Raw genomic sequence first — 10,436 nt, 5'->3', positions numbered from 1 at the left:
AGTGAAACCTCGGTGGGGCCTGCAGCTCTCAAGTCAAAGCTAAGGCAGGAAGTTTATATACAGAATGTCAGTGACTCTGCTGGGCTGTGCCAAGCTGCTGGCACAGAGATACAGGGCCGAGTCCCCCACCCCCAAGGTGTTCACATTCAGCTCAGAGCTATAGTTAGGGAACTGGTGACCTGAGAATCGATCAGGGAAGTTGCCTCTTTCTCTCTCTTTCTCCTCATAATACTGAAAGATCAACTGGGGCCCCTGACCCAGGGCCTGTTGGTACCAGGACACACTGGTATGCCCAGAGATAGGAGAGCATCTCAGTGTCACTTGCTGTCCTGTTGTTTTGATCAGGTGTGTGGGACTTTGGGTGACTCCAGCGTCCACTGGGCCTGTGGGAAAAGCAGATGGAGGATGAGCACAGCAGACAGCCTGGAGGCCCTCCCCAAAGTAAAGTGGAGGACACAGGGGTGGGAAAGCTGAGAATGGGGCTGCTGTCCAGTGCACAGGACTCACCTGCTCCCAGGAGACAGAGCAGTGCCCAGCAGAGGAGCCCGGGGTCCATGGCACGGTGGGGAAGGCAGCACTGCTCCTGACGCAGGGCTTGGTCCTCCTGGGTAAGAGCCAAGTGAGTTCTGCACCTTGATTTTCCTGATGGGAGGGATATCCTGTGATGTCACTGTCCTGTGTCCTCCCCATGCAGCCTTCCTTAGGCCTAGTGCTCCAGAGACCTTGGACTCTCTAACTTTCCTGCAGAGCCAGAGTGCTGGGTGAGGGCAGAAATTTATCTGATGAGACAGTTGCTCCTCTGCCTTCATCTCCACAGTTCCCAGGCTGCCCCATCGCCCCTAGTTCTAAATCCTTGAGGAATCGCCACACTGTCTTCCACAATGGTTGAACTAATTTACACTCCCACAAACAGTGTAAAAGCATTTGTATTTCTCCACATCCTCTTCAGTGTCTGTTGTTTCCTGACTTATTAATGATTGCCATTCTAACTGGCATGAGATGGTATCTCATTGTGGTTTTGATTTGCATTTCTCTGATGACCAGTGATGATGAGCATTTTTTCTGTGTCTGCTGGCTGTATAAATGTCTTCTTTTGAGAAGTCTCTGGTCATATCCTTTGCACATTTTTTGATGGGGTTGTCTTTTTCTTGTAAATTTGTTTGAGTTCTTTGTAGATTCTACCCATTTGTAGATGGGTAGATTGTAAAAATTTTCTCCCATTCTGTAGGTTGCCTGTTCACTCTGATGGAAGTTTCTTTTGCCGTGCAGAAGCTGTTTAGTTTAGTTAGATCACATTTGTCTTTCTTGGCTTTTGTTGCCGTTGCTTTTGATGATTACTCATGAAGTCCTTGCCCATGCCATGTCCTGAATGGTGTTGCCTAGGTTTTCTTCTAGGGTTTTTATGGTTTTAGGTCTAACATTTAAGTCTTTAATCCATCTTGAATTAATTTTTGTATAAGGTATAAGGAAGGGATCCAGTTTCAGCTTTCTACATATGGCTAGCCAGTTTTCCCAGTACCATTGATTAAATAGGGAATCCTTTCCCCACTTCTTGTTTTTGTCAGGTTTGTCAAAGATCAGATGGTTGTAGATGTGTGGTGTTATTTATGAGGCCTCTGTTCTGTTCCATTGGTCTATATGTTCTGTTTTGGTACCAGTACCATGCTGTTTTGGTTACTGTAGCCTTGTAGTATAGTTTGAAGTCAGGCAGTGTGATGCCTCCAGCTTTGTTCTTTTTGCTTAGGACTGTCTTGGCACTGTGGGCTCTGTTTTGGTTCCATAGGAACTTTAAAGTAGTTTTTCCAATTCTGTGAAGAAAGTCATTGGTAACTTGATGAGGATGGCATTGAATCTATAAATTATTTTGGGCAGTATGGCCATTTTCATGATACTGATTCTTTCTATCCATGAGCATGGAATATTCTTCCATTTGTTTGTGTCCTCTTTTATTTCATCGAGCAATGGTTTGCAGTTCTCCTTGAAGAGGTCCTTCACATCCCTTGTAAGTTGGATTCCTAGGTATTTTATTCTCTTTGTAGCAATTGTGAATGGGAGTTCACTCATGATTTGGCTCTCTGTTTGTCTGTTAATGGTGTATAGGAATGCTTGTGATTTTTGCACATTGATTTTGTACCCTGAGACTGCTGAAGTTGCTTATCAGCTTAAGGAAATTTGGGCTGAGACAATGGGGTTTTCTAAATATATAATCATGTCTGCAAACAAGGACAATTTGACTTCCTCATTTCCTAATTGAAACCCTTTATTTCTTTCACTTCCCTGATTGCTGTGGCCAGAACTTCCAACACTATGTTGAACAGGAGTGGTGAGAGAGGGCATTCTTCCCTTTTCAAAGGGAATGCTTTCAGTTTTTGCCCATTCAGTATGATATTGGCTGGGGTTTGTCATAAATAGCTCTCATTATTTTGAGATACGTTCCATCAATACCTAGTTTATTGAGAGTTTTTAGCATGAAGAGCTGTTGAATTTTGTTGAAGGCCTTTTCTGCATCTATTGAGATAATCATGTGGTTTTTGTCATTGGTTCTGTTTATGTGATGGCTTATGTTTATTGATTTGTGTATGTTGAACTAGCCTTGCATCCCAGGGATGAAGCTGACTGGATCGTAGTGGATAAACTTTTTTTTTTCTTTTTTTTTTTTGAGACGGAGTCTCGCTCTGTCGCCCAGGCTGGAGTGCAGTGGCGCGATCTCGGCTCACTACAAGCTCCGCCTCCCAGGTTCACGCCATTCTCCTGCCTCAGCCTCCTGAGTAGCTGGGACTACAGGCGCCCGCCATCTCGCCTGGCTAGTTTTTTGTATTTTTAGTAGAGATGGGGTTTCACCGTGTAGACCAGGATGGTCTCGATCTCCTGACCTTGTGATCCACCCGTCTTGGCCTCCCAAAGTGCTGGGATTACAGGCTTGAGCCACCGCGCCCGGCCTGGATAAACTTTTTGATGTGCTGCTGGATTCAGTTTGCCAGTATTTTATTGAGGATTTTTGCATTGATGTTCATCAGGGATATTGGTCTAAAATTCTCTTTTTTGGTTGTGTCTCTGCCTGGCTTTGGTATCAGGATGATGTTGGCCTCATAAAATGAGTTAGGGTGGATTCCCTCTTTTTCTATTGATTGGAATAGTTTCAGAAGGAATGGTACCAGCTCCTCCCTGTACCTCTGGTAGAATTCAGCTGTGAATCCATCTGGTCCTGGACTTTTTTTGGTTGGTAGGCTATTAATAATTGCCTCAATTTCAGAGCCTGATATTGGTCTATTCAGAGGTTCAACTTCTTCCTGGTTTAGTCTTCAGAGGGTGTATGTGTCTAAGAATTTATCAATTTCTTCTAGATTTTCTAGTTTATCTGCACAGAGATGTTTATAATATTCTCTGATGGTAGTTTGTATTTCTGTGGGATTGGTGGTGATATCCCCTTTATCATTTTTTATTGTGTCTCTTTGATTCTTTTCTCTTTTCTTCGTTATTAGTCTTGCTAGTGTTCTATCAATTTTTTTGATCTTTTCAAAAAACCAGCTCCTGGATTCATTGATTTTTTGAAGGGTTTTTTTTTCATGTGTCTCTATCTCTTTCGATTCTGCTCTGATCTCAGTTATTTCTTGCCTTCTGCTAGCTTTTGAATTTGTTTGCTCTTGCTTCTCTAGTTCTTTTAATTGTGATGTTAGGGTGTCAATTTTAGATCTTTCCTGCTTTATCTTGTGGGCATTTAGTGCTATAAATTTCTCTCTACACACTGCTTTAAATGTGTCCCAGAGATTCTGGTACATAGTGTCTTTGTTCTCATTGGTTTTAAAGAACATCTTTATTTCTGCCTTCATTTCATTATTTACCCAGTAGTCATTCAGGAACAGGTTGTTCTGTTTCCACATAGTTGTGCAGTTTTGAGTGAGTTTCTTAATCCTGAGTTCTAATTTGATTAAACTGTGGTCTGAGAGACAGTTTGTTGTGATTTCTGTTCTTTTACATTTGCTGAGGAGTGCTTTACTTCCAATTATGTGGTCAGTTTTAGAATAAGTGCGATGTGGTGCTGAGAAGAATGTATATTCTGTTGATTTGGGGTGGAGAGTCTTTAGATGTCTATTAGGTCTGCTTGCTGCAGAGCTGAGTTCAGGTCCTGGATATCCTTGTTAACCTTCTGCCTTGTTGATCTGTCTAATATTGACAGTGGGGTGTTAAAGTCTCCCATTATTATTGTGTGGGAGTCTATAAGTCTCTTTGTAGGTCTCTAAGTACTTGCTTTATGAATCTGGATGCTCCTATATTGGGTGCATATATATTTAGGATAGTTAGCTCTTCTTGATGAATTGATCCCTTTGCCATTTTGTAATGGCCTTCTTTGTCTCTTTTGATCTTTGTTGGTTTAAAGTCTGTTCTATCAGAGACTATGATTGCAACCCCTGCCTTTCTTTGTTTTCCATTTCCTTGGTAGATCTTCCTCCATCCCTTTATTTTGAGCTCACATGTGTCTCTGCATGAGAGATGGGTCTCCTGAATACAGCACACTGATGGGTCTTGACCGCTTATCCAATTTGCCCATCTTTGTCTTTTAATTGGGGCATTTAGCCCATTTACATTTAAGGTTAATATTGCTATGTGTGAATTTGATCCGCTCATTATGATGTTAGCTGGTTATTGTGCCTGTTAATTGATACAGTTCCTTCATAGTATCGATGGTCTTTACAATTTGGCATGTTTTTGCAGTGGCTGGTATCGGTTGTTTCTTTCCATGTTTACTGCTTCCTTCAGGAGCTCTTGTAAGGCAGGCCTGGTGGTGACAAAAATCTCTCAGCATTTGCTTGTCTGTAAAGGATTTTGTTTCTCCTTCACATATGAAGCTTAGTTTGACTGGATATGAAATTCTGGGTTGAAAATTCTTTTCTTTAAGAATGTTGAATATTAGCCCCCACTCTCTTCTGGCTTGTAGAGTTTCTGCCAAGAGATCTACTAGTCTGATGGGCTTCCCCTTGTGGGTAGCAAGACCTTTCTCTCTGGCTGCCCTTAACACTTTTTCCTTCATTTCAACCTTGGTGAATCTGACAATTATGTGTATCAGGGTTGCTCTTCTCAAGGAGTATCTTTGTGGTGTTCTCTGTATTTCCTGAATTTGAATGTTGGCCTGTCTTGCTAGGTTGGGGAAGTTCTCCTGGATAATATCCTGAAGAGTGTTTTCCACCTTGGTTCCATTCTCCCCATCACTTTCAGGTACACCAATCAAATGTAGATTTGGTCTTTTCTCATAGTCCCATATTTCTTGGAGGCTTTGTTCATTTCTTTTTACTCTTTTTCCTCTAATCTTGTCTTCTCACTTTATTTCATTAATTTGATCTTCAGTCACTGATACCCTTTCTTCCACTTCATTGAATCAGCTACTGATGCTTGTGCATTCATCACGAAGTTCTCGTGCCATGGTTTGCAGCTCCATCAGGTCATTTAAGGTCTTCTTTACACTGTTTATTCTAGTTAGCCTTTCATCTAACCTTTTTTCAAGGTTTTTAGCTTCCTTGTAATGGGTTCAAACATCCTCCTTTAGCTCAGACAAGTTGGTTATTATCAACCTTCTGAAGCCTACTTCTGTCAGCTTCTGAATGTCATTCTTCATCCAACTTTGTTCTGTTGCTGGTGAGGACCTGTGATCCTTTGGAGGAGAAGAGGTGCTCTGACTTTCAGAATTTTCAGCTTTTCTTCTCTGGTTTCTCCCCATCTTTGTGGTTTTATCTACCTTTGGTCTTTGATGGTGGTGACCTACAGATAGAATTTTGGTATAGATGACTTTTTTGTTGATGTTGATGCTATTTCTTTCTGTTTGTTAGTTTTCCTTCTAAAGGTCAGGTCCCTCAGCTGCAGGTCTGTTGGAGATTGCTGGAGTTCCACTCCAGACACTGCTTGCCTGGGTATCACCAGTGGAGGCTGCAGAACAGCAAATATTGCAGAACAGCAAAAATTGCTGCCTGATCCTTCCTCTGGATGCTTCGTCCCAGAGAGGCAGCCACTTATATGAGGTGTCTGTCAGCCCCTACTGGGAGGTGTCTCCCAGTTAGGCTACACAGGGGTCAGGGACCCACTTGAGGAGGCAGTCTGTCCATTCTCAGAGTTCAAACACCATGCTGGGAGAACCACTGCTCTCTTCAGAGCTGTCAGACAGGGACATTTAAGTCTGTAAAAGTTGTCTGATGCCTTTTGTTCAGCTATGCCCTGTCCATAGATATGGAGTCTAGAGTCAGTAGGCCTTGTTGAGCTGCAGTGGACTCTGCCCAGTTCATGCTTGCTGGCTGCTTTGTTTACCTACTAAAGCCTCAGCAATAGCGGACGCCCTTTCCCAAGCCAGGCTGCAGCCTCACAGATGGATCTCAGACTGCTCGCTAGCAGAGAACAAGGCTCCATGGGCATGGGACCTGCTGAGCCAGGCATGGAAGAGAGTCACCTTGTCTGCCAGTTGCTAAGACCTTGGGAAAAGCACAGTGTTTGGGCAGGAGTGTCCCGTTTTTCCGGGTAGTCTGTCACGGCTTTCCTTGGCTAGGAAAGGGAAATCCCCTAACCCCGTGTGCTTCCCAGGTGAGATGACATCCAGCCCTGCTTCAGATCACCCTCCGTGGGCTGCACCCACTGTCAAACCAGTCCCAGTGAGATGAACCAGGTACCTCACTTGAAAATGCAGAAAGCACCCAACTCTGCATTGATCAGGATGAGAGCTGCAGACCAGAGCTGTTCCTATTTGGTCATCTTGGAACGCCCTCCATCCTTTTTATCAGAAGTTCATTCCCAAGACAACTAATTCACTCCCACAATAAGGGCATTAATCTCTTTCTGAGGCAGATCCCTCATGACCTAGTCATAACAGTCCCAACTCCCAATACCATTACATTGACAAATTTCAACATGAGATTTATGGGGATATGCAAGCATAGCACACACATCTACACCATAAGTCAGTATTTCTACTCTTAAGTCTATACCAAAAAAAAAAAAAAAAAAAGAATGCATATGTCCACAAGAATTCCACAAGAATGTTCACAACAACTTTATTCATAATAGTTTAAGACAAGAGTAACATGGATATCCATCAACAGGAGAATGGATAAACAAGTTGTGGTACATTTATGTAATGGAATATTAATCATAAGAAAGAGTGACCTACTGAAACAACAATATGAATACACTTCAGACATACTAATTTTGTAGGAAAATAACTCAATAAAAATGTTACATGATTCCATTTATATGAAGTCCAAGAATAAACAAAGCTAGTCAATGGTGATAAAAATAAAAAAAAGTTTTTATCTCTGGGATAGAAATTGATTGGAAAAGAGCTTGAGGACACTTTCTTGAGTGATGGAAATTTTTTTTATAATCATTTCAGTTACTGCTGCACTGGCATATGCATTTGTCAAAATGTACCAGGATGTCCTTCTATTAATATTTGTGTTTTACTCTGTATTAATTATACCTCAATAAAAAGTATTACTAAAAATTAAACAGCAAAATTGCACAAAAGATGGGAGTCATTTACAAATATATGCTTGTATTCTGTACAGCCAGTTTAAAAATGAATCACACTAAAATAAGAAAAAACAGGAACAAACATATCTGTGTAAGATATGGAGAATGTGAGAAGTGCTTGGTGACTGAAATAGGGAACATTGAAATTTGACATAAATATAAGCACAACTGACGAGTGGGCTGAAAAACAACTGAGGATCAATATCAAGGAAAGCTGTAGATAAACAAAAGCCTTCTAAAAATATCTTCATATGCTGCTAAAAATCATTCTGAGATCCATGAGCTGCTATACATTTCACAGCTTGTGGAATTGAGCATTCATCAAGCTCACCATTGAGCCTTTCATTTTGGCTTTCAACAAATTGGCCAATTGGTGAATTGAGTTTTTTCACAGCAAGCAGCCCGCTCCCCACTTTGTGAGTGGGATCCTGGGAGACCCGGCACTCCCCATTTGGCAGCCTCACAGAGAGGGTTGGGCACAGCACAGACACACAGGGTTTCCTGTACGGGGGGTTTGCACTCCCTGTGAAGCCCAGCTATGGACCCACCAGTCCTGCAGTTAATGGATCCCGACTAAAGACACCTTGCCTCTAGGTGTCCACTTTACCTGTAAGTGCTAAAGAAGGATAAGGCTGGAGAAAAATAAAATGTTTGCTCAATATTATTCTGTAATATTTTACAAGAAAATCAATTGAGGAACTCCTAGATTTTAAACCAAGCCAAAGTCATGAATATAATTGAATTCCTTCCTTAGTCTACCCTGAGAGGACTCAAACACTGCTCTATGCCCACAAATACTTACTAGAGACTTATTTATAGTCTCTTTTCGATAATTCTATTAGTCGATTATCTTCAGGTCTAACGGCACAGTTTGGTGCATCTCCTAACGTTTTCCTTCAGTAGTCTGTTTATTTAGGTATTTTAGAAATTGTCATTGATACTTTTTTTGCCCTTCAGAGAATACGTACTTGGTGTCCAGTGCAATCTCAGCCAAGGTGATGTTTTCAGTACGACTTACAAACTTGTAGAATCCCAGATCACTCAAGCAGGTTAAACCTATTGCCTGGCGAGACCTTCAAGGAAGATAAGGTGCAGCAGAGATGCACTGGGTTCAAGGCACAGCCCACCCCTATATTTCTCCTGTTACTCTAAGGCTGTTGTTCCTCTGCACCTGCCCGTTACACCAAGACTGCCCAGCCAAAATTCATCAACTGTAGATCTCATTAAAGATTAGAGGGACTTCCCACCTCTTGCATAGCTGTAGGTAGCCTAGCAATAACTGAAAACTACTGCAACATCTACATAATATTGGATCCAGGCCCTAATTTTTCTTAACCCTTTCCCTTCTAGGCTGCTCTCCCAGAAGCCCCAGAGTCCTTTAGTTCCCAGTGGTCCACAGTGCCATCTTGTGGTCAATAAGTGAAGTTTCCCAAGTGTCTGCAAAGAGAACTGACAGAATATTAGAAGTGCCATCCCGCAGGTTTTATGAGCAGTTTCCCTAAACCCTCATCCCAACACTAGTTCTAACCCTGATTATTGCATTGAGTTACCAATCTTAATATCCCACCCTCATTCTGAATAACTCTTGTTTTGTTTTTGTTTTTTTTTGTTTTTGTTTTTTTGAGGAGTCTTGCTCTGCCGCCCAGGCTGGAGTGCAGTGGCGGGATCTCAGCTCACTGCAAGCTCCGCCTCCTGGGTTCACGCCATTCTCCTGCCTCAGCCTCCCGAGTAGCTGGGACTACAGGCGCCCGCCACCTCGCCCGGCTACACTCTGAATAACTCTTATCACATAGCTCCAGTTATAGCCTATCTTTTTCTCCCTTAAAACTACCATCTAAAGAAAGAGGAACAGAATGAGAGGAATGAAATAAAATAATATTTGGTTTAAAACAGGAAGAAAACACAGACATTGAAATATAGAGAGTTTTTTTAATCTGAATCACTAAAAATAATCAAAAATGCCCTCGAAAATTGACAATGTTACCCCAAAAGTATAGATCAGCAAAAGATGAAGTCAAAACGAGACCTCTTACAAGGCAATAAGCAATGGTGGAGGAAGCAGTACCTAATGCACAAAATAAGGGTGGACATAAGTAAGACCAGCAAAGTGGCTGCTACAGGAAATGATCAATTTGCGCAACGCACATCCACTGATGTGAGCAGCAAAGAGGGAAGAGATGATTCTGGGAGAGGCAGAGGGGCAGCAGGAGATGAGGACACGCTGGTGCAAAATAGTATCATAAGGAAGCAAATTAGCCAGGGCACTGTAGATTAGAGGACTTTGCTTTCTCCTGTCTCTTGTGACATCAGAACCAGACCATTTTCCTTCCCAACAATTTGCTCCTGCACCCTGAGTTAGAAGCCCCTGGGATTTGCTCCTCCTCGGGTTTCCATGGATGAACTCCCTCTCTCTCCTTGTTGAGCATGGTCTGAAGGAGAGGTCATTTCTCCCTCCCCTTCAATCCCACAGTACTGGGGATTGGCACAGATCTGTCAATTGGCATCGACCTCTCATCGCATGCTCATAGGCCCCCTAACTGTGCCTTTTCATTTCCACTAGACAGAAAGTTAGATGTGGTCAATGAAACTTAACACCTTTATCATAGGATGCACAAGCGACTGCTGAACAAATTATTGTGGTTTTCACTGCCTTGGGTTATATCTGAACAGGAAAAAAGACACAATTTCTTAATGTGACTTAACCACAAAAACCTTCCCAAGTCCCAAAAGCAATACAACTACAAGGGATTCCTCTCCTAATTGGTGAGATGGCAAAATAAAACAAACAAACAAAAAACAAAGAAAAATTTGTCAAACATTTTAAAGGAGAGCCAGAATCCCATTCCCTCTTATACAAAAATCATTATATGACCCTCTCCTGCCTAACATACAGGCAGGGCCATTCCCCTGCCCTGCACCTGGCAGGA

The 10,436-nt window shown here is 42.2% G+C and overlaps 1 gene segment (V, D, J or C); it reads right to left on the bottom strand.

The window, feature by feature from the left end:
• LOC113223205 lies at window positions 1–953 on the bottom strand. The segment is given in 2 exon segments: window positions 1–383; window positions 508–953. Coding segments are annotated over 2 exon segments (393 nt in total).
• Window positions 954–10,436: the final 9,483 nt, after the last annotated feature.

This window comes from Piliocolobus tephrosceles, unplaced genomic scaffold, assembly GCF_002776525.5.
Source record: "Piliocolobus tephrosceles isolate RC106 unplaced genomic scaffold, ASM277652v3 unscaffolded_39786, whole genome shotgun sequence".
Classification (NCBI taxonomy): domain Eukaryota; kingdom Metazoa; phylum Chordata; class Mammalia; order Primates; family Cercopithecidae; genus Piliocolobus; species Piliocolobus tephrosceles.
This window is presented reverse-complemented; position numbering and strand designations above follow the sequence as displayed.